This window comes from Bemisia tabaci, chromosome 5 (genome assembly GCF_918797505.1).
Source record: "Bemisia tabaci chromosome 5, PGI_BMITA_v3".
In the NCBI taxonomy this organism is placed as follows: Eukaryota; Metazoa; Arthropoda; class Insecta; order Hemiptera; family Aleyrodidae; genus Bemisia; species Bemisia tabaci.
The window spans coordinates 20,012,440-20,036,197 of NC_092797.1; the positions used below are offsets into that span (position 1 = coordinate 20,012,440).

The 23,758-nt window shown below is 37.6% G+C and overlaps 1 protein-coding gene across 1 annotated transcript in view; it reads right to left on the reverse strand.

The window, feature by feature from the left end:
• LOC109031684 (CD109 antigen) overlaps nt 1-23,758 on the reverse strand; it is a 41,015-nt gene that overhangs the window by 12,686 nt on the left and 4,571 nt on the right. The window contains 9 exon segments of the mRNA XM_019043349.2: nt 449-646; nt 988-1,410; nt 1,784-2,008; nt 2,966-3,142; nt 3,301-3,431; nt 3,910-3,961; nt 4,810-4,880; nt 7,104-7,266; nt 8,486-8,669. Of these exon segments, the coding sequence (XP_018898894.2) occupies nt 449-646; nt 988-1,410; nt 1,784-2,008; nt 2,966-3,142; nt 3,301-3,431; nt 3,910-3,961; nt 4,810-4,880; nt 7,104-7,266; nt 8,486-8,669 (1,624 nt within the window).

The following is a 23,758-nucleotide window of genomic DNA, read 5'->3' on the forward strand; positions in this document are numbered from 1 at the left end:
TCAACAAGTTGTTAAGAGATGACATTTTAAATCACAAACCATGGCATAATGAGGCAATTAATTCAAAAGGAGTTTTAACTTAAGAAGGTCACACTAACAAGCAGATATGCATTGCAACTAAAATAATAAAAAAAAATTATGTTGGATCGAATACAAGGTGTCCAAAGAGAAGGGTTTGGTGAGATCCTTGGGTGATACTTAAAGCCAAACTTTGCTTATTGATCGAGTCCATATCTCTTTTAAAATCTTACTGATTCTACTGAGAGTTCAAAATGAATGACCATTCTTGTTATCAGAGCAGCTCAAAAAAAAATCAAAAAATTTTCCTCCATTCATAATGAGGTATCCCACCACACTGTGGATAAAATATTTCATTAAGAATGAAAAAGATTAATTGAATTTTGAAAGTTGACATAAATGGCTCAAAAAAGTAACATATGCAACCTGCCTCATATCTATCAAATCCATCCACTGGCATCATTAAACCATCGGCTACGATGTACCCATTTTGTGTCTTTGTAAAGACCACAAGCTGGAAAACTGGAGCCATATCAGGTGACAGTGGTATTGCTATCGTTGTAACTGTGGGGTGGATATCATTGGCTTCATGCTCTGCTACTCGGAGTATGCTTCCTTTGGACACAATCTAAGGAAATAAAGCAAATAAACTAATTAGAAGAAAGTACATATTACTTATAATATTTATTTCAACGTATGGTATGTATAAATTTTTAATAACTATGGAGATACACCTTCTGACCATTTCGCGGTCCAAACTCTGGAGCACTTTGTAGCTCAGGCGTTATGCATTACTCTTATGATATTATACTACAGAGTATGATATGTAATCCAAAAATTGGAGCAAATGGTTAATTTTGAGCATCTTAAAATCGTCTTTGAAACAAGAAGTCAGAGTGTGTTTTGTTCAGCCTGTGGTAGTCTCTTGTCCTAATGTAAGAGTATAAAGCATAAAAATGACTCACTCACTAAACTCTTAAAGTTGCTCATCCTGAAATTGCTCTTGACATGAAATATAGCAAAATCTCCAACAACTGCATTTTCTGTCGTTGTCCACACATAAATTAGAGGATCTGATGCAGACTGTTGTTTCTTTGCCTTGATTTTTGCTTCAACTTGTTCTTTGGATTCATCTGTGTATTTTGCAATTATCTCCAAATGATTTGCATTGAGTGGAATGATGAATTCAAAGTCCATGGTTCCCTCCTCCAAGTATTTAGTTTTGATCATTTCCAAGAGTGTAAAATTTTCATAGGAGTCAAATGAATCCGAACCCGGCTGTAACTGATGTTCATAGATTGTGGATCCGTCTGCTGAAGCTTGAATTATCAAATTCGATGACTCCAATATGTCTGAAGGCACTTGCTCATGATTCTCGTAGAACAATATTACCTTGAGGGAACAAACAAAGTAGAGACGGGTGGTTATAACATTGTCAATTGAATCTACATACACATTTGTTCTCGCCTAGTTCCTCCTCATAGGTTTAGTACTTTTTCTCTTAGTCCTCTGTAATAGAAATAATTTAATATGCCCGACAAAGGGTCAAATTGTTCATAGAAAAGGCTTTCATTAAATTTCAGACAGAATTGTCAGATGCTATTCGATTTGAACTGGAAGTATCTTTCTTTCTGTTTGACGAAAATAGACCCGTTAATGCCATTACCAATGTTAATTATTGTATTGAAAATTATAAACTAACAGTTTAAAATGAAATGATAAAAAATTTACCTGCTGATAATTCAAAAAATACATACATACATACATGGCCTCTGTATAACATGCCAGGAGTGAAGTAAGGTAAAGTCGATGAGAGGATGTTCAGTTTAATTTGGCTTGCTGTGAGTCGAGTTTGGCAGAACCCGGAGTTAGTTTTCAGCTTCAGCAGCTCTGTCATTTTTACTTTTAGTTCTATCAGTACATTTTTTAAGTCGCCAAAAACCTCAGTAATTATTTTCATTGGCAAAGCAACGTCTTGTTTTTTCCCTCTCTGAAAATTAAACCAAAACATATCAGATTAGATCCTCTTCATTGATGGTTCAAGTAGAAAAGAAAGGTGAACTTTTGTTGGCAGGTTCAATGGTCTAGAAACGGTCCACATGAGATGAAAAAACTTCACTAAGTCTTTAAAGCCTCTCTGGTTGATCAGCATGTCGTTCAGGCACACCGATAAGAATAACAAAATTTCAGCCTTGCATCGCAACATCTCATACTCATCCTCATTATTTTTCTTCATTTAAAAGAGGATTATCAATGTATGATTGCTTAAAATTTACAACTGTCTTTTGCATTTGCTATACTTATTATAAAGGAAATTCTTGTTAATTCACCTCCATATTCTCAGAAAAAACATTAGATAAGATCAGAAATTTTGAATCGTAACAGTGTTATTGAAGCTGACTTTACTAATTTGAACCACAGATGCAGGCTTTAAAACTTTCCAATGTCTCAAAAAAATCACTTAAAACAAGTGCACAACTTATTTTGAAAAAGCTTCAATGTACGTAAAAAACCAACAAATAAAAGTGGATCTTTTTAAAGTTTGTAAGAGTCGTTCAAATAATTAGTTTGCTTGATTGGCAACTTTAAAAGAAGGAAAGAAAGAATTTGTACTGTGGTAACAATAAATTATTCTTGACTTTTTGATATCATATTGATCCATGTGGTTTTTTACAACTCATTAATAGCTACTTATTTTAATATAATTCTTTAAAGTCCGTTTATCTGCTCTAGAAATGGTAAATTAGTTAAATTACAATCATGACTTTTTCGCTTTTTTTTGCATTTTCTGAGCTCTGTGTTAAAAACATTCATCAGATTGGTGAAATCACATCCTTTCACTAATCCTCCTATTTATTCTTCCACCTAATTATAATTCTACCATACTTGTACTATAAAATATGTATAATAAAGTAAGGAATTCTTTAAAATACCCAAGACTACTTACAAAAAATGTATACTCAGAAAAGAGGAGGGCTGGTGCTGTATCATTTTCAAGTGTAAGCCCATACCATTCAATTGTAGCATTGGCATGGATAAGTTCTTGAGATGAGTACATTCCATAAACAGTACCCTTTATTTCCTCTTCTGAATCTTTGACAAAAGGCGGCAATTCTACAAGGACCTGAAATTTAAAAAAAAAACTGAAATTAAGAATATGTTCTCAGAACGAAATTGCAATTTATTCCAAATCACCATATCTGACTTATTTTTAACGGTTAGACATAAATCTTAGAATAAAGATTATGTATAGAAAAAATTATGAACTTCAGGAGAAATTACCTCAAACAAAGGCTGATAGTAAAGTTCAACTTTGATCCTTTGCTCATCTATTTGATCGTGTATTTTGGTTCGTATTTTCCAATAACCTGATTTGACTAGGGTAGGCAGTGTGAAGCTTAAACTTGCAACTCCTGTTGAAAAACATAAAAAATTAGTCGGTGGTTTCTCTGTTACATGACGGCTAAGATAATTCATTTGATGACTAATCTGTTCTTCCATCAACTTAAATTGAATAAGGAAAGAAGGAGTAGGAAAAAGAAGGAGAGGGAAAATGTTATCTACTTAAGATGTTCTATCATAGATCGCAGAATGTATGGATATTATTGTCCTCTTTCTAAAAACAAAAAATCAAAATCTACAATTTTATCGTAACTAAACTCCCTTACTTGAAGAGAAAAGAAATTAATAATATTATTGTACTACATCAATCAACTAATTGTGGACATGCTAAGTGACAGTATTGCAGAGCATTAGTATTAGTAAGTATAGCTGCTAGAGGAGCAAAAGCCACTTTTTTAGGATATTGATTTTTGGTGACTAAAAAAGTAAGTTCGGCGGGGGAGGTGATTTACGTAAGTAAGATCAGAAAGTAAAATCATTTCAACTCACCATTGTTTGTGTACAGTGACACCCATCTTTTAATAATAGTTTCCTCAGAATCCTGTTAAAAAAATGAAAATATACATTATCGGATACCTGGTTACTCCTGTAATAAAATGATATCGACGGTGAAACTACCAAACCACGTATCTCGTTTGCGGTGTTTGAAAATCTCCGCTCACATTTTATTTTTTTGGAGAAGACCAGATCAATATCATTCCTTGAAATTTTCACAGAGTTTTCTCTACACGAAGAGGAAAAATCATGGAAGTTTTCAAGAACTGACGTTGAGTGGTTTTTCATTTAAGAAGTGAAGTATGACAGGAAGTCTGCAACGTCGCAAACCGAGATATGTGGTCTGGTACTTTCACCGTCGATATGCAAGTAAGCTAGTTGATGATGCAAGTGCTGTTAAGCTTTCATACTTTTTTATGTTACCTATATAATAAGTGTGTATTATATCTGATGACTATGTAACATGGACATGTCACTGATAGTTTTCAGTTAGGTATAGTTTTATTTCAATCAAATGTCTAAAAGAGACATAGTTTGGAGCAATAAAAACACAGTTTGTTCAGAAAACCATTGTTGAGCTTGTGATGAAACCTAAAGAACGTACTGTCCAATTGGTGATTTTTTGGTCAAGCACTGAAAAACTTCCTTTTTTGGACATAATCATTAGACTGTGTGCCAGTCGGGTTAAAAGTGTGCCCCTCTGCCTTATAATGAAAATCAAATAGGTATCAAGTACCTAAATATACTTGAGTATAATTCTGAATTTAAAACTAAAGACTAGCTGAAATGAAAATATTGGGCTTCAGGAATGACGTTGAGTACTAAATTAATGTTAGGCACACAATTAGGTGGAAAATTGTAATAGGTATATTAGATATTACACCGTCAACTCACCAAAACAAAAATGTCGACAGCACCATCATAAGGTAATAAATCTGATTGTAGTATTAGTAGTCGAAAGTAAACTGAAAAAAGAGATTTTTAAAAAAATATATTAGTTCATAAGGGTAAAAGTATTTCAGTGATCAAGTATGCAATAGGAGGCCAACCGCATGCCATGCTGTAATTTATAAAAAAAAAATTTACTCCGTAACATTTGACAAATTTTAATCAGTCCCTCGTGAGATGCTTTCTTCCTATTAGGGCAGGAATTCAACATATCCAATGTTCAGGATTGCTAGTGACAAAGGCAAGTAAGTTCAGCGATGTAATCTTCCGCATCGTATTCCAACCTCAAAAGTTTATTACTTACTTGATATGAATACAATAGATTTATTTGACAATTAATTGCCTATGCTCGTACGTAAATTGGATGTAAATATTACAGCCAGCTGTGGCATGATTAAGATGGGAAATAATTAAACTACCTACATTTGATCAATGACCATCATCTTTGGCTGATCTGAACTTCACATCAGAAAGTAGGTAACCATTTGGCATTTTTTTTTTTTTTTTTTTTTTTTTTTTATTGGTATTTTAACAACAATCTACAATGTTGACAAATTCTGCTCTTCAGATACCTATTTGGTAAAATTTAAATGAAGGTATTTCAATATTGGCACTCTTGCTGAATACGGTACTCCTTATTTATCACATTATTTTACATTGATGAAGAAATAACGAATCACAGAAACTAAAATCACCCGGACCAATGAGAGACCAAGAATTCGTCATCGTACTCATCGTAGTACGCGTAGTACTCCAATCGTACTACTCGTAGTATGTAGTGAGGTGTGAGTGTTGCCAGATCGAATGCACGAATGACGGCAAAAAGGCCCCTGGCACACGGCGTGGATTTGAACCATTTTCCGGTGTGTTGTTCTACTGCTTTAGTTAGATACACCCTTTTAAAACATTTCTAGGCCTATAATGAATTTCTTTCTGCGCAGCAGCGTTGCCAAGTGTAAAACTAAAATTCCATATCTGTCGAACGAAAAAAGATTTTGAACTGCGATTTGCGTGAAACTTCTTCTAAAAATACGTTTGATAGGGAAACGTCACAAAATTTGAGTTTTTATGGGGAAACGTCACAAAATTTGAGTTTATTAATTTAAATTCGCATTGTTGCCATGTTTCATATTTTTTCGTGTTCGATTTTTTTTTTTTTTTTTTTTTTTTTTTTTTCTTCCTCAGTACAGTACATTGTGAAATGCCCCTTGCAAAATCAAACAAAAAATGTCCGTTGTATAAGTTGTATTTTTCAATGCGTTTTGATATTTTATACTTCCTAGGAGTGAGACGTGAGAGTTAAGAGCACTTTAAGATGACGCTCCGCACACGCCGACAGATATCCGGGCGCCGCTTATGCTACTAAGGCAGTCTCACAATTGCAGAGTTTGATGCCTTTGGTTAAGTTTTCTCAAGTATGTACCTAGGTATAGTTGAAACTTCAAATGTTGGTTAAGATTTTACGGATGGCTCTGGAATGGTCGGAGGGGGGTGGAGGTAATACGACGCGTCATTTCGAATTCCGCGCGTCTCTACAGCCGAGACTTCCCGCTCGCTGCGCGTTAAGACTGCGCGATGGATATATGGAGGGAAAGAATGAAAATAATAAATGATTACGTAATGGAACAGTAGCAAGCATAAATATCCATGCGATTTTGTTAACTCATTATTAGCTGGAAAGTGATAAATGAATGGAAGTTCCGATCCCCGCTGAGTCTAACAACACCGAAATGAAAAGTTAAGGAGAGTCTCGAAGGATAGGATAGTTAGAATTCATTCGTTAGATGGCAAAACAGGGAAATAGATACTCATCTCCGTAAGGGAATTTTCGCCTTCATTGAGGTGTGTTTATATATTTAAAAAAAAAAAAAAAAAAAAAAAAATGATGGGTCTCATAAAATATAGACGACAGAAAATTTCACCTGACGATGTAGGTTAGCGACTCCGGAGAGGATCAAAATTGCGAATTCTCTGATAGGAATAATTCCTGCTACAACAATCAACATCAATGAAATGAGCTCTCTACTCCATTTTATATTTAAGTTGGGCCATTGACGGAGGTGGAAGTTAAAGAGAGGAAAGGGGCATGAGTGGGGCACCGAATTTTCAACCTAGTTGAATCTATAATCCATTTTATCGTTGCCGTCGAAGCTATAATTGCGAATGAATTTGCCGGTATTACGGTTTTTAGTCAGATAAATATATACCTGAGGGATAATGTACCGAAATTATATCCTTACCAGTTTGCCCTGAGCAATAGATAGGCCGACTTGTTTGAATGGAGACTGAAAGGAACTTTGGTGAGAATACCAAGATTGAGGACTCTGTAAAGATGAGTCTATTACGTTCGTCAGATCCGCGAACATTAAGGGAGTAATTTCCCCGGGAGGCAGCGATTGGGATCTATAAAAAAAAGAAACATGATAGAAATACAGTCCAATTGCACATAAGCAAGTTGGTGCGCAATTTTTCACCCATAGTTTATCCTTTTTCTTGGATTGACAGAAACTATTCGATCGTGATATATAAACGCGCAAAGCGCCTTCAAATGGGAAGGTTAGGCCAATATGCTACCACCATGCACGAATAGTTGTTGCATCACTCTGAGGAAGGCGCTCTACTCTTTTGAAAGCACAGTTTAATTTAAAGCATTGAGACGATGATAGTTGGATTTGAAGGATTATGAGTATTTACACGTCGATGATAGAATTACGAGACCACCATCTCGGTTTGCAATTTTTAGATTTCCTGTCACGGTTCTTTCTTTGAATAATGGCTGGCCACCATAATTGCGCGCAATTTTGTGTGATTTCTTTTTACTCTTTCAAAAATATTCTCTGAACATTCCGTAAAAAAAATGTGTGGAGGTACCGTCTGGAAAAATTGTTGTAGGAGCGGGATTGTCGAGACTCCGCGATCGCGTTACATATTCTCGCTGTTTCACGAACGACATGCATTTTAATCACGGTGTTAAAAAATTTCAGCTCCGTGTTTATGTTCCCGTGAAGGTGCGAAAAGTTGCGATGTTTAAACGTTTCAGTTGTCCTTTTATTTTTTCAACAATCAATCGATGAACGTTATTGTTCGATATTTTCCTTGCGTGTCATATACAAAATGATGAAAACTCAATTAAAATTCCAAGAGAAAATGTTCATCGTTTCTTTAAAATAATGAGATATATGACAAGAAATTAATGACGCCGCAAATTATCTTGCACGACGTTCACTCATTTGATATTAGATATGATCTCCAGGAAATGCAGGCAAGGCTCCATACCTCAGGTAGTATTTCGCAAACCAGTCATTGACTAATAGTGGCTATTTTTGTATTAAACTTGAAATTTTTTCACCATGGAATTTTAAAATGTTAACAGCGCATTTAGTCAATAAATTCCGATTTGAAACGAGCAAATGATTAGAAGTAAGATTAGTGGTTTTCAGTGCAACTTATTTCAAGTATATTGAAATTTTGTTATTTCAACGAAGGGAGATCCTTCAATTAGTAGATAGGCAACATACACGGCACTCCGGTTCAGTGCACCGCCGCGCCGCGCCGCGCCATAGTATTTGACAGCGATCATTAGCTTAGACTTACTCTAATAAACTCAAATAGTTGGACCTACCTGCAAGGGAATCGTAAGAGGTGCGAGTGGCAGAGCTGTATCCACCGCGAAAACCAGCTCCCGATTATCGACGACAACGGCTGCCCTCACTGTGATTGCATCCACACGATTGTCAAAGACGAACGCCGCCACATTGTAAATCATCGTTGGGTACACCTGCCTCGGCGCCGTAATCAGGTACGTCCTGGAACAAATAGAATAGTTCCCAAGTACTCATGTACCTGTACTATATTGACATTGCGGATAAGTGGGTAAGTAAGCAAGAGAGAAGCACATTCATGCTGCAGTTTAAAAATATCGTGCTGATTCGTTTTTCATTTTTTTCTTCTTTATCTTTATGCCTTCTCCATCTAAACATTTTTTCCCTCGCCTTTAGCATTCAGTTAAAATGATTTTCCTATGCTTGACGAGGAAATGGCATTTTCTTTTCGTCACCAGTTTGCGTTGCCGTTAGGGAAAAAGAAATTCAGCTAGCCCAAATTTTATTTTTATTTTTACGTCACAATTGACCCTTGCCGCTCCCTACCTGGCAGCACTCAATTTTTGGAGAGCAAATTTACTGAGAGGGCTTCATAAAATTAATCTATACGGGTCCGCGCATAACTGAAGACTGCCTGATCTACATACAATAGACACGACCTTTTAAAGTACTCGTTAAAATCCCCTAAAAAGTATCTGAAGTGTAAAGATCGTAATGCACACAAGGAGCATTTAAGGACATTTCAAGTCGAGGCAGTTTTAAGGATCGACCTAAAATTTCTGCCTTGAATCTCTTCGCTTACAAATTTGACACTAAAGTAGTTAAAATTTGTATGTATGGCCCTAGAAAATCAAATTTCCTAAAAGTATTCCCGTGATTTTTTTTTCCGTTTTTGAGATGGGTCTCTTTTAAGTGGTCGGTGTGATGCCACTTTAAATGTTTCATTACATTTCCTCATATACCTAGCGACATGCCTGAAACCATTCAAGGAAACTGCATCGGAAATGCGGTTTAAGTGTCTTTAACGCACACCAGATAGTAAATATCCCGCAAGTATATACACTCTTCTCCCGCTTTATTACTAACCCGTGTCAACGTGCGTATACCCACGCCGAGAAAAGCCGCGCTGATGAAAATGCGAGGGCTTAATTTTTTTCGGTGCAAGATGCACTCTCACGTGCACGTGTTGGTGACATTTCAATAGATTCATGTATTCAACTGTTGCACCGCTTCAACAGGCGTTAAATATTTACCTTGCGTTTATGGTACCAACATCTAACCATCTGTCCCCCAAAACTAGTGATGCTCTAATAATGCGTTTTTACCAGTTACCACCTTCACGATTGACATCTGTTTGAATCCTGAAAAAGTAATGGTCCAGTGCATTGGGTTCCCTAGTCCACCCGCTCTTTATTCCTTAAAATAACTTCCTCTTTATGCTGTTGAGTAAACAAAGCCTCGTATGAGACTTGTAGAAAATTTGAAGCTAAAAGACCTGATGAAAATATTTTTCGGGGCCCATCCCCGTATGTGCTTGGAGGATGAAATGCCTCGCCTTATTTTCATCCATCGTGTCAAACAACAAAGACGGGTTTTCATATTAGAGTTAGACTGCAGCACGTAATGACATTTTGTTTCGGCCCATATCTTTGGAGAAGAAGAGGAAAAATATCTACAGGTCGCGCTATTTGAAGCTTACCTTCAAGATCTGTCATGAAATGATGAAAAGAAGGGCGTCCAAGGAAAATGCATAAATTGTTCGATCTAAACTTTCAGGATGACCTGTCTCTTTTGTTCCACGAAGTTTTCACCGTAACATCTACTTCCGTTTCTCAAGAGGGGGTTTCCTAAAAAGCAAATCATCCGACGATTATAACCTAATATCAATTCATTCGCATGGAAATAAACTCCTACTCATCCCAAATCTTGATCAACGAAGTAACAGCATTAACGTCGACGAGGAAAGTCACGCCGAAAGTATTTGCAAAAAATTAAAAATACATTATAATGAAACCGATCCAACCGTATTGATTTTAACAATATCAATCATCTACGTCTTCTTATCAGAAGGTAATTGACTTATTCGAAAACACATTTGCTACCGCGATGCGCATGAGCGCAACTTCATCTTCGTCGCGTTAAATCAAAATGCTATAACATTCCCGCCTGTTGATTGAGCGTGCGAATTGACCAATCAGCGGTCATCTTTCGCACTACCTCAACATTTGGCGGGAAGCGTGCTCTAGCACCTGACCAATCAGCGATCGTCCTGTTCGCGCCGCTTCAACTTTTGGCGGGAAGTGTTCCGATGTTCGAGTTTCGCATAATCACGACTCGACATCATTGTCGGCTTAGTAGAGGACCTGAGGACAGCGATGAAAGAGTGAAGGCGTTACGGACGGATGCTTCTGAGACACCTCGTATGAAAATGTACTCGTACTCGCGTGTCAATATTACCTGAGCTGTGAACCGGGACATTCACATCACACACGTGGATACGGAGGGAAGGTTAACAATGAACAGGAGCATGTACTTTATATTCGGGGACGTTCCAGTTCATAAATTTCATAGAGTAAATATTGAAACGGGGAAGAAGAGTACATTTTTATAGATTTTTGACACTTGGTCCCTCCCCCCCCCACCTTGTAAATGTCACGTAATTTACCGACGGTGGGGCTATGCATCATCCCTTCTACGATCCTCTGTTTCAGAAATTAGCCACATTGTGACTTACGGAAACGGCGCAATTTATCATTATAATATGAAAAATACATTGATTTATTATAAGCCAGCAGTGATAATTTGATTAATAACTATCCTACCTCAGAAGGAATACATCTTTTTGCCAGATTTAAGTGGGCATACTATGGTTTGAACATGAAGGACCCAGGACACAATTTGTTCGTATAACATCTACAGCATACGCTTAATGAAAAACCACTCGCAATGAAAACATTTCAAATGTATTTCGTTCAGCACATGCCTTACGCGCGATACTCAAAAATAGGAAGCTTGAACTAAAAAAAAATCCAGTAGTTCCTTTAGGCGATTGCCGCAAATATTATCATTGAACCTACTTGTTTTGAAAGAAAGAAATGAAGAAAAACAAATCACAAAATTAATTGACTAAAATGTTTTTCCCCCCTTAAACATTAGTAATTTTGAATAAGAGCATTTAAGTATGTAAAATTTATTACTGTAAGAGTTCACACGAGTGGGGTGTACTTACCTATTCGCACAACACCTCTTTCGGGCCTCTTCGAAGAGATTTGGCAGCCAAATGTGTCTGATACATGTCGGTACATTGTATACATATTTAACTTCCCACTTGCTTTCGTAAGTAGTACATCCTTTTTCATTTCGTACCGCACTTCCAATTCTTAAGAATCGAGACCGAGTTCTGTTAAGCGGATACAGTCCTCGCGTGGTTACAAATACAATGTAAACCAATAAGTAACAGTTAAAACGGAAGAGGGGAAAATGACGGCAGTAGAATTACCCTCGGTTCAATTTTACGTACGCTACTTAGTTCGTTCGTTACTTCACGGTCTGCAGTTGCCTTTTTCTATGTTCGGGTGAAAATTGCCCCCTTTATTTAAGTCGCATTTGAAAGAGTCTTTGGATGGCGCCAAGAGTAAGATGTAATTTAATTCATAAAACTGCCAATTTTCAGACAGCCAGGAAGTACAATAACCTATCCTAAGTATACAGATTAGTTTTGTTTCTCGTGGCATAACTTACTTTTTCCGATCAACCAGGGCTATATATCCTCTAAAAAAGTTGTGCTAAAAGTTTTCCTATATGTTTCTTTTCACTTGTTTTTTGTAGTCTCTAATACTACAATTTAGGTGAAGAAAATTTTCATTTTGATGATTTTTGCCCCCTTTTCTCTAATTACACCAACAGAATTGAGTAAACCTAGCAGCCCCTCTTTTTTTAAACTACTCGAATTTCATGATTGCTATATTGCTTTACTTCACAAGTACCATTTTTGAGCAGAAAAATCGTGTTATTTTGAAATTAAGTTGCAATTTTATACGATTTTTTAGCGATAAAATCGCTAAGATCATCGACATCTGAGCGATTATCCTCAAGCTTTTCGCAATTGAAATTTTCAATCGAAAATTGAAATTTTATTGCAATTTATCACGATTTTTTGTTCGATGAAATTTCGATGAGTTGCTGTCGATAAAATCACGATTTTATTGCAAAATTTATGCAATGAAATCGCGATTCACCTCAATTTTGTATCCGAGAATATAGCAATAAAAATTACGTCGACAAAATCACGATATATTCTGATCTAATCGCAACTCATCGCGATCACTGCTACTTAACTTGGATTGAATGAAAAGGGCGGAATACAAGATGTGGCAACAGGACACGAGTTAAAAGAAGGAGCTTCCACGGACTGGCACGGAGACGGTAAAAAAGCTAAAATGTTGGTGCACGAGGAAATGTTGGTTTCTGTTCGAGTCGCACGCAGGCGAAATTATTTCACGCACACCGCCCGGGTCCGAGTACACCACCGCACCCGAAAAGGGCAGTCGGGCTCGACCACACTGTGACTGCTTGCGCTAAAGAAAAACGCCATATGAGCATTCTAATGTTGCCAAGTCACCCCGGGAAAATATCATTTGTTCAGAAAAGTTATGGATAGACATTTTAAATCAACCCCAGTCAAAGGAAACCCTAGTAGTAATGGCTCTTAAAAAAAGATCTACTCAAAGTTGTCCCAAAAACGTAAAAAACATGTAAATTTTAAGGGTTGGTAAATTTTAAGTAAAAAAACTCTTAAAATCTTCGTTTTAGGAAACCCTTGTGGAGAATTTTTTTGAGTAAAAAAATAGTGTCATTTTAATTAAAAGAAAACGTAAAATTTACGTAAAAATCAATGAGCTATATCCTCAATTTTTATGGGCTGCAACTGTTCCTTTTATACTTTTCTGTTCACCACTTTTTCCCTCGTTTTTGCCCGTAGGAAGTTAAAAAAAATACGTAAATTTTACTTAAAATCTACATCCAATATTTACCTTAAATTTTTTTTTTCAAATTTATGTAAAAAAGGCCCCAAAAAGGATTTCCTAATACGAATATTTCAAGAGTTTTTTACGTAATTTTCAAGTGGTTTCAAAGTAAATTTTAAGAGATCTCTTAAAATTTACGAGTTTTTTACAACTTTCCTCAACAACCACTCCTGAACTAGGGGAGTATTCCCAAATAATTCAGGTAATTTACATCGTATTACAGGTAATTTGGCAACGTCCATTATTCATACGGCGTTTTTCCACAGCACGGCAGCGCACTTGTATCTCCAATCTCAATGAGATGCGCGCTTCCGTATTACCGGTCGAGTCCAAAAACTGACACACGAGCACGAAACGCTCGAGATCCGATTCCACTGAACAATAATTAGTCGCGGAAAACTCCTGAGTAATAAATTGAAGGCACTAGCGGTGTACTTCGCCGCTGATTAGATTCGCAACACTTGCGTGCATGCATTAAAATAGTTTCGTCGAAATGCTATGCGCCTGGTTGCGCCCTTTGAGAGCGATACGGTGGGCGCCCACGCCCGCACCCATGCAGTCATAAAAATATTAGCAACGAGTTGCGGGCAGAGTTACTTCTAATTTAAGCCTCGCGCAGGTGACAAGGATAATCAGTAAATTTATAGTAGGCCTCCAGGATTTCGCCTAACGAGACGATTATGGTGGCAACAGGATCTAATAGACTGCCGCAAGGAACTGTTACTGCTCCTAAGTCACTCACATTGCCTGCCTGGATATTGAAGGCGAACTGGTCAGCAGGCCGATTATTGAAATTTATGGACAAAGTTATAAACAAAGAAGACATAAGGAGTATAGAGCGATCCTACTGGTTGAAATTAATGGTTCTGATAGACTAAGGGAGTAAATGATGGGCTAACTATCGGGTCTCTCGTGGGTTGCCATTAGTTAGTCTATTACCTACGTCCTCTGTCCATTGCAACCACCCGCTTTCACCAATAGGATCCCTCCATATCCTTTTTGTCATCTTTGTCTATTGTTTTTTCTATCAATTTCCATAATCAGTCCTCAGAATGGATGCGGGATAGGTAGTGATAATCGGCCAACGCCACGCTTAAGCAGAGTGGAAGTGGTCACTCTGCCGCAAGCAACTAATAGTGCTCCAAAGCCGCTCACATTGCCTATCTGGATATTGAAGGCGAACTTTTTGCGAAGAGTGCGATAGTGACTATGAAGAGTGATGCACTGAAAAAAAGTTACGCGCTGTATAGACAAACCGTTCGTTCCGGGCTCAGAGACCGAAAGTTCCGGGCGCTAAATTCGTAGCTTCGATTGCTCCGGGTGCTACGCCCGGAACTTTCGGCCTCTGAGCCCGGAACGCGGACAGTGTGTTTATACAGCCCGTTAGTACGGCTTTCACGGCTGGAGTTTTTTTTTCTGTGTGTTAAGCGGCTAATGTTACGATTAAACCGAGTATGGAAGTGGTCACTCTGCTATCTGTTTGTGCTCCAAAGCCGCGCATATTGCCTATCAGGATATTGAAGGCGAACAGTTTACAATGAGTCGAGAATAATATGAGTAGAGTGATGTTAATCAGCTAATGTTACGATTAAACAGAGTGGAAGTGGTCACTAGTATTTTTGCTCCAAAGCCGCGCATATTGCTTATCGGGATATTGAAGGCGAGCTGAGAAAGAATGAGCATGGATAGATCCAGCCTTCCCTTCCTCTGGCTTGTTTACATCGAATAAACTTGATGCAACCACCTCAATTTATTTTCACTGCTCTGAAACAACTCGCAGTGTCACATGTCTATTTATTAGATTTTTTGTAAAAATCGCTCATGCGCAAACGGGGATTGTATTTGTGGATAGTAGGTTCTATTTTTAGATTGTGCTTTTGAGTATCTGCGTGCGCCTCAATCTGGACCACGATGATCGTCGATAATGATTGGTCCAATCATAGCTCAAAGTCAAGGATTCTCCGAAAAACTTTCCGGGTTTAAAAATAAGAAGAATGAAAAGACCCTTTGACAAGTTTTTATCCGATAATAGATTTAAAGATTTAAGATTTAGTACCGACACCCTGGAACTCCAATTCCACTTCGAGTTCTAACCCTCAGTGGCACATAACGTACAATTTATAGATAAAACTTAGTTAAAAATTCGTGATAACTCAGAAAAATAGACTTAATAAAATAAGAAACATGCACTAATTTTCACAAGAATTATACGGAAATGTCCAGCTCATACTCTCCAATTTTTTAATTCTCTATTAGCGATTTTTTTTTTTTTTTTTTTTTTTTTTTTTTTTTTTTTTTTTTTTTTTTTTTTTTTTTTTTTGCAAAAATTTGAACTCAGATTTATTTAAGCACGAGTATTTTAAGAGTTTTTCACATGCACATCTTCCAAACTCGAGAAAATTACCGGTTTGATATTTTTCTACAAGTTATTTTACGCGCTTTGCTATTAGAGGCCCGACAAAAGCGCAGAAGAGTACGACTAGAAGAAATTAATTTATTGGTACCACCTCTATGAAAAAAAAAACCTCCATGGCTCTTTCTTTGAGAAGGCAGACGATTACAGATGAATGCAAATTGGAGCGATAAAATCTCAGCGCGATTAATGTTAATGAGCTTTTGTCCCAGGAACAACTGGGGCAGCTTTGGCGCGGCGCACAGTGAATCGAGTCAATTAGAGAGGTCGGACATGACAATTTTGACAGAAACTGCGAAGTTTGATGTTTATTTTCAACTGTAAGGGGCGCTTTGAGAAGAAAATTTCATGAGAAAACCAATTAAGCCACTTTCTGAACATCAAAATTTTGTGTGAGCGGAGTTATAAGCTCTTAAAGTTTCCAAATTTTGTCCGACCTCTCGAACCAGCTCGTTCCCTTGTGCGACGCGGCGGCGTGAAAGGTGAAAGAACGCCGCTCGCGCTCTCCTGTTGATGCTGAATAATGCAACTGGGACTCCAGGGGCCAGGACCCCAGATGAGAAGTTTCCAGGGGAGGATTCCGCCCATGAGACAATAGTCGTCTCTTTGACGAAGGGACCTAACTCCATTTTAGTGTTGCCAAATTTCCGCGCTTAAATTGCTTTTGAACCAGGAGAACTTGCGAATTTTTAAGCGAAAATTTCACCGATTTTTCGTCTGATCTCAAGCTAAAATCAGTCAAATTTTCCACGAAAAATGCGCGGGTACATTCCTGTTAAAAATTTAATCGTTTGAGTCAATTTTTAAACGTTGGAATGGAGTTACGTTTCTTCATCCGGGAGACGTCGATTGGTCGTCTCCTTGACGAAGGAACGTAACTTCATTCCAAGTTTGCAAAATTAACTCAAACATATTTTACTTTTTATAAAAAAACAATGACTGAAATTACTGACCACGATTTTGCCAACAATTTGCATGTATTTTGAAGAAAAATCAGAGGAATTTTGAGTGAGAGACGCCTGGCAGTTTCTCGGTTAGAATAAAATTTGCTAGTGAAAATTTTGCAACGTCGAAATGTATTTACGTTCTTTCGTTTTAGAAACGACAAAAACGAACCTCGCTCTCAGTATCTGTTGTTCTTATGACAGGTCTGCGTGTAATTGACGCTTCCCTAATTATCGTAATTAATAAGTCAAGCGAAGATGAGATCGAGGCACGCTGCGTCACGGTGTGGCGTCTTCGTGGGCACCGTTCCCCGCACTTCACACCACTAGAAATCGCGTAACTCAGGTGTAAAGTGCGTTCAGATACGCGTTTTTTTTGTTTAGCACGCCAGGTCGACTTTGGCGAGGCGCGAATGATCGAATAACGATACCTCCCCATTTAAAGCTATGGTAAAGAATCGATTGTTAAGGTGTTCGTTGCGAACCACCAGTTTATCGATCCTTTTCCATAGGTTTGAACGGCAGATCAATCGATATATCGCAACACGCAACGCCACTGCATAGGTCAAACACGTACGCATCAAAGTCGTTTCCCTGTCTCGCGGTGGCGTGACCTATCCTAATATTATCCTTTCCGCGGATGTCCTTTGCACGTCAAACAGTCAAACCGCATCGTAGCAATATCCCTCACCGGAAAAGGGAAGAGGGGTGTGGGGTGAGCGTGGGCAGATATGAATAATATCTGAAAAGATATGATTCAACATGCTCTGAAGGAATCGAAAATGAAGTGTCTTAGGCTGTCCAGAAATTTCGTTAAGTAATTTTTTCGATTTTTTTGTTCATTTTCCTCTCCTTCCATTTACATCAATTTTGAACAAATACGACTCATATCGATGACGTAGGTTAAAAAAATTGTATGACATATCGAGCCGGTGCAAGTACCGCTCTTGATTTACTTCTTTAACTTACGAGAAATTCTACCGGGAATTTCCTGTAAATTTTTCTCGCCTATTCAATAATATTCACAGAAAATTTCGAAGTATTTTGGACGGTATCTCTGTTTAAAGAAAGATATATAAAATAAAAAATATGAACAATAATTTTAAATTTCTCTTTTCATCCAACGATACCCATAATTTCAATGTCATTATTTTCTTGACATTTTCTATTTCCTTTTGCTTTCAAAATTTATTGTATCCTTTTTCTTCCTTCACATGATGACATCTCAAAAAAAGTGAGCTCTCCGTGTGATCTTGCGGAACAAAAAGCCCCTCTTTTGTTCCTCGTACCCCTTCAATTTTGAGTTTAGTCCAAAGATCTTTCAGTAACTTAAATTAATGATCCAGGTGATGCTTATTGCCAACTTTCAAAGAATTTAAGGCATTTTTTTCAAAATCTACAGCTAGTTTGTTAAAGTGAGCTCTCCGTGTGAATTCGATAAAAATCAAGTTTTGCCCCTAGCCCCCTCGGTTACCCCAAAATCGTTTGACGTGCATAAGAAGACCATACATATGTTCCTCCATGCAAATTTTGAATGAAACTGAACGGATAGATTTATTTGAGATATTGCTGTAATTACACAGATTTGAGGGATGCCCTGACGGACGGACACGCATTTTTTCAATTTTGGTTTTTTTTTTACTCCAGGCACACCCTTAGACTTCTAGAAATGATGAAATTTTGACTTTGGGGGGGGGGGATGACAATACTTCCTCTATCCGCAAGGGGAGCGAGAAAGTAAAATGTTATTTTCCACCTCACTTCAGATGCCTTATGGCCAAATAGTTGCTTTGAAGTCGAATAAAATTTCTGTACTATTCCTACCGCTTAAATACTTTGCGATGGAGATACGCATTTTTTCACTTTGGCCATTGATGCGTGCCTTTTCCTCTCCTCCCAAAACGTACTTTTTCAATATTACGTAATGATAAGTATAATCCTTTCCCCTTCTTCCAAATGGTCACGTGATGTAGCTGTAGACTTTCCCTCGCCCCAAAGGGATTATGTGATACCAAACAGCTGCTGAGCGGTGCCAATAATTTTTTCAATCGCCTACCGCGTTGCAATTCAGCATCAGTTTTTGAGCTTAATGCCGTTTGACGTTAGACTCGCCCTTAATATTATGTGTGTTGAATCGGTAAAACCATGTAAATAACTTTCGAGTCATTTCCATGCATAAAGATTATCACTGCGGCTTTTGTAGATACATTTTACCACTTAAGCATACCCTCAATTCCCCCTGTTTAAATTTAAACTTGGAGACAAGTGTATGTGCTGTAACCTTTTCTCTGCTATGGCATTTTCATGACTATAGTCACACACAAAAAAAGACCAAATGAACTAAACTTAGTAAACCGTTATTTTAAACAAAGTTTTTTTTTTTTTTTTTTTTTTTTTTTTTTTTTTTTTTTTATCCACACAGTAAGGCGACACTCATACCTAACAACATATATCGAACATTTTGGAACATCAAGTGGCAGCTATGTCGCATCAGGAGTTCGTGGCGTAGCACGTGGCGTTTGACAGTGTCTAACATTTCTCTCGATTGGCGCCCGACAACACACGCACGATCTTGCCCTTCGAATCAATTTCGAATCATTCCTCTTCCCCTATTCCTGACAAATCGCCCTCAAATTTTTGATTACGGCGCAAAATGTCCCCGAGTACAGTAGCCAGTCAGCCCGGTCGCGAAAAGGCAGAAAAGCACGATCTAATGAGTCCCAGCGTGTCTCATCCGCACTCGGAATTCAGTGGCGTGGCGTGCTTCTATATATATCGATATTTCCCCATTTGAAGCTATAGTAAAGAATCGATCATTAAGGTGTTCGTTGCGAACACCCTGATAATCGATCCTTTTCCACAGGTTTAAATGGCAGATCGATCGATATATCGCAAAGCACGCCACGCTGCTGTCGGAATTGTCAATAGTGCGTGAACTTCGGAGTGACACCCCAATGGTTTTTCGACAAAAACGTACTCTATATTAAAAAAAAGTAGAAAATTGTTGATGCACTGTACAGGAAGAATTGCTCTCAAGATTTGTATTACCTACCCCAGTAGCTGACGTAAAACTTTTAAGAAAAAGAAAAAGACATATTTAAAAAAAAAAAAAAAAACTCGTAAAGCTGAGACAGCATACTAAACCCAAGAGGAAGAACCACGAGGTATTTTTTTTAAAAATACAAATACGTCAAAAATTGAGAACACCGTCTTAGTTTTGTTTTACTTATTTATCCACAACTTTTTTACGTCAAATTTTTAAATTCTAATTCCAAGAGTTTTCTTTATACTTCAGGGCGTACCTACGGTTTTTAAACTTGTAAAAATTACCGGCTTTACCTACCTACTTTCTTTTTGATGAGTTATTTCGCGCACTGTGCTACTATGTATGTAGTATTTGAAAGAGTATGAATTGATATGTATTTTGAGGAGAAACCCGTGTGTTTATTTACAGGGCCTTCGAAGTGCTTCAACTTCAACTGCCAAAACTCCAGGTACTTCAACACCGGATATCAGGAGCGAATCTTCTAGAAATTATTATTGATGCCGCACACGCAGTGCGTGCGAGGATGTAACCGTTGCCAATTTTCAAAGTTGTAATATTTCAAAGGCATTGTTTTTTTTCTTTTGTTTTTTCTTTATACCATTCGCCTTGTATTGGGCACCTCTTTAAAAAAAATAAGAAAAAAAACCTTGTTTGCTCAACTATTCAAGAGAAGAATTACCAAGTTTTTCAGACACTTCTCATACGGTCAGAGCTAGAAGAAAACAGATAGTGAGAGGTAGTGATCGCGATTTTATCAAGAAGTCGATCAATCGCAATTTTATCGGGTAAAAAATCGAGATTTCAACCCATAAATTCGCAATTAAATCGCGATTTTATCAAGTACTATCAAGCAAAAAATCGTGATGAATCGAAATGACACTCCGATTTTATCGAACGCGATTTAATAGAGATAAAATCGCGACACGATCGAGGATAATCGCTCAAATGTTGACGATTTTAGCGATTTCACCGCCAAAAATTCGAGAAGAAATCGCAACTTAACTTGTAAAAATTGCGATTTTTCCGGAGAAAAATGCTTCTTGGGAAGTATACAGGGTTATTCAAAAGTCACGCACCACTGGCCATGAGGTGGGTGGCCATTTGAAATTTTTGAGTTGCACCCCACCCACCCGCCACCTGAGGGGGTCTAAAACTGGAAAGCACCTAAAAAAGTTTCCCTATCAATGTGAGGAAAAATGTCACAAACCGCAAATCGATATCTTAATTAGAACTAAAGTTAGAGCCGCTGGTGCGTGACTTTTGAATAACCTGTATATTAGAAGCTCAAACGATTTTCTAAAAAGCTGCTGAAACTTCCGTGCAAGAGGTGTGATTTTCAACTGTCCGCAGTTCCGACTATAAGGTCACGTTACAGTGTACTGGGGCCGGGCGTTGACCGCGTATGAATTATAAAGCTAATTGATCAAATAACCTTTGAGAGTGATTGAGAAGTCGCGGCACGGTCCGTTTCCCGCGTGACACAGTCACACGATCACACATTGACCAGACTCTCGTGTCTTTCAAATGCTCCGAGCAAAGAAACTCTTGCACGCATTCATAAGTGTTCTCTCGCACGAGATTCGCGGGAATGTTGAGACTGCACTATTTATTAGAGCCGAAAATCAAATTTTAAACCCACAAAGCAGTCAAACCTAGAGTGTTAGATCCCGGAAATATCAGAGAGAATAATTTTTTCAGCAAAATTCCGGAAAAAAAAAATTAAAAAAAGAGAAAAAAAATTGAGCTATCCAAATTTGGGAAATGACAATATCAAGTTGACAAGCTACTTCAAATATTTTCAGCGAGGATTGATAAGTTATTTAAATCAGTGACGTTTTTAATTCTGAACTGAAAGCGATAATTCATTATCATCATTTTATGTTCCGAAACCATGCATTTTTATCGAAATGTTTAAAAATGTCGGTAGATTTTTTTTTTTTTTTTTTTTTTTTTTTTTTTTTTTTTTTAAATTATAAATGAGGGTTTCCTCAAATTATTCTCTCATTTTTCAGTCGTCCGCTAAAACTTGTAAGTCAAATGAGAGGTTCGATCGCCCTTTAAAAAATTAGGTATTGTGTGCAGAGTTTTTGAAATGTTGCAGGTGAAGTTGGTTCTTCAATTTAACCTTAAAGTCTTTTTTAATCCTACAAAATTGCTCATAAAATCTGAAAACATGCACCTGTCCTTTCGTGTTCGATATCCGCTTCTTACATTTTTCTGCTCATGTTTCCCCTTTTTTTCTGGTCTGTTTTTTGCTGTTCATCGAAAGACATCAAAGTAAGAAATCATGCAAAGCAGAAGCTGCAACCGCCCGTAAATGGTGCTAGGCGGCATAATCGCCTTCATTTGACGAGGTATTCAAAACGGGCTCCTCGGAGTTAAAATAGTGGTATCCAACATTGTCGTACATGAGTGCGGCGCGCTGGATCGTGACATTTTTTTTTTTTTGTCAATGGTTTGGTCGACCCATTAAAATGAGTTAGCCGCAATTTAAAATAAATTTAACGCAGTTAATGAAAATGCTTAACAAATAAATCTAGTTGATGGATAGGTGTGCTTCGTAAATTGTGAAATTGACCTTAGTATTTTTACTTTTTTCGGAAGGAGCGGGGGGGGGGGGGGCTCCTGATGCTTATGGTGTAAAAGAAGCTATATGGCCTTAACAAAATCACTGACGTGCTGTAATGAAACTAAAATTTTGATGCGAGAAATAACCGTGCGAATTTTAGAGAGCGTCTTTTTTCATATCCATGCGTTTGAGTCTCCAAAGTAATTGAAGACGCGCAGCCGCTTTAGTCACACATTATGCGACTCTCTAAAGTCGTGCACTGGGGAAAAATTACATCAGATCTGGAAGGAGTCTTTACAAAGCGTTATTTTAACGATCAAACTAGGAATCAGACGGCGCGGTGTTGATAATGACGTCATGTTATCGATCCGAAAATGTTGATCAAAACTTACCTTAAATATTTAAATCTTGGTATTACCTATATTATTTTGATCTTTAAACTTAGGTATACCAATACTGGCCGGAACTATTTAAAGTTAAATATATTTCTTTTATATCAAGCTTTAGTCTTTGTAAATTGCGCATATTCTGTAGAAAATCAAACTGAAGTGCAATCTGGGATGTATCACTAGCGCATGGCGATGCTGACTGTTGACAGGCAAATATCGTTGGTCCATTTATGTCCGGTTTCGTATTTTCTTCAGTCATCGCATTCAGTCTTTCGCTTCAGTCTTTCGTCATTTGTACTTATATTTCCTTTTAAATATTACGTTCGCGCTAAAATTTACAGGCATTCAAAAAGAAAATAAAAAACACGAGGTGTATTTCATAGAATTAGGGCCGTTTTCAGTGGGGCCAACATTTCTTGTAATTTTAAACAGAACCGATTGAAACTTGTTATAACGAAGTTTTGTCAAAGCTGAGCTCGTCGTTCCTTAAGTATGAATGGATGTTTCTCTGCGCATAAATGAGATCCATTTAGATTGGACTTGTTCGTAGTTTGAACACTTGACGACAGTCCGACAGTGTTTAAAATCAGAATTTTGAGTCCTGGGCTAAACTGAGATCGAGTCACCCAAGTTGTATGGTCGTGCAGAAATTGCCGATAATCCAAACGTTGCAAATTAAGTCGACGATATCTATGGCGAGGGAGCTAGTTTGTTGAAAATGACAATCGCGTGGCATTATCTTATGACAGTTCATAGGAAAGATACGGTCTCGTTCAGGCGAAGTATTATCGACGCAATTTTAGAGAAATGGTGTGTCATTATGTAGGTCGCATCTATCACGGGTCGAGGAGTCGAACCCAGTTTGGCAGAAAGTAGAATTACCGCAGCCAAAAAAGACATCATAT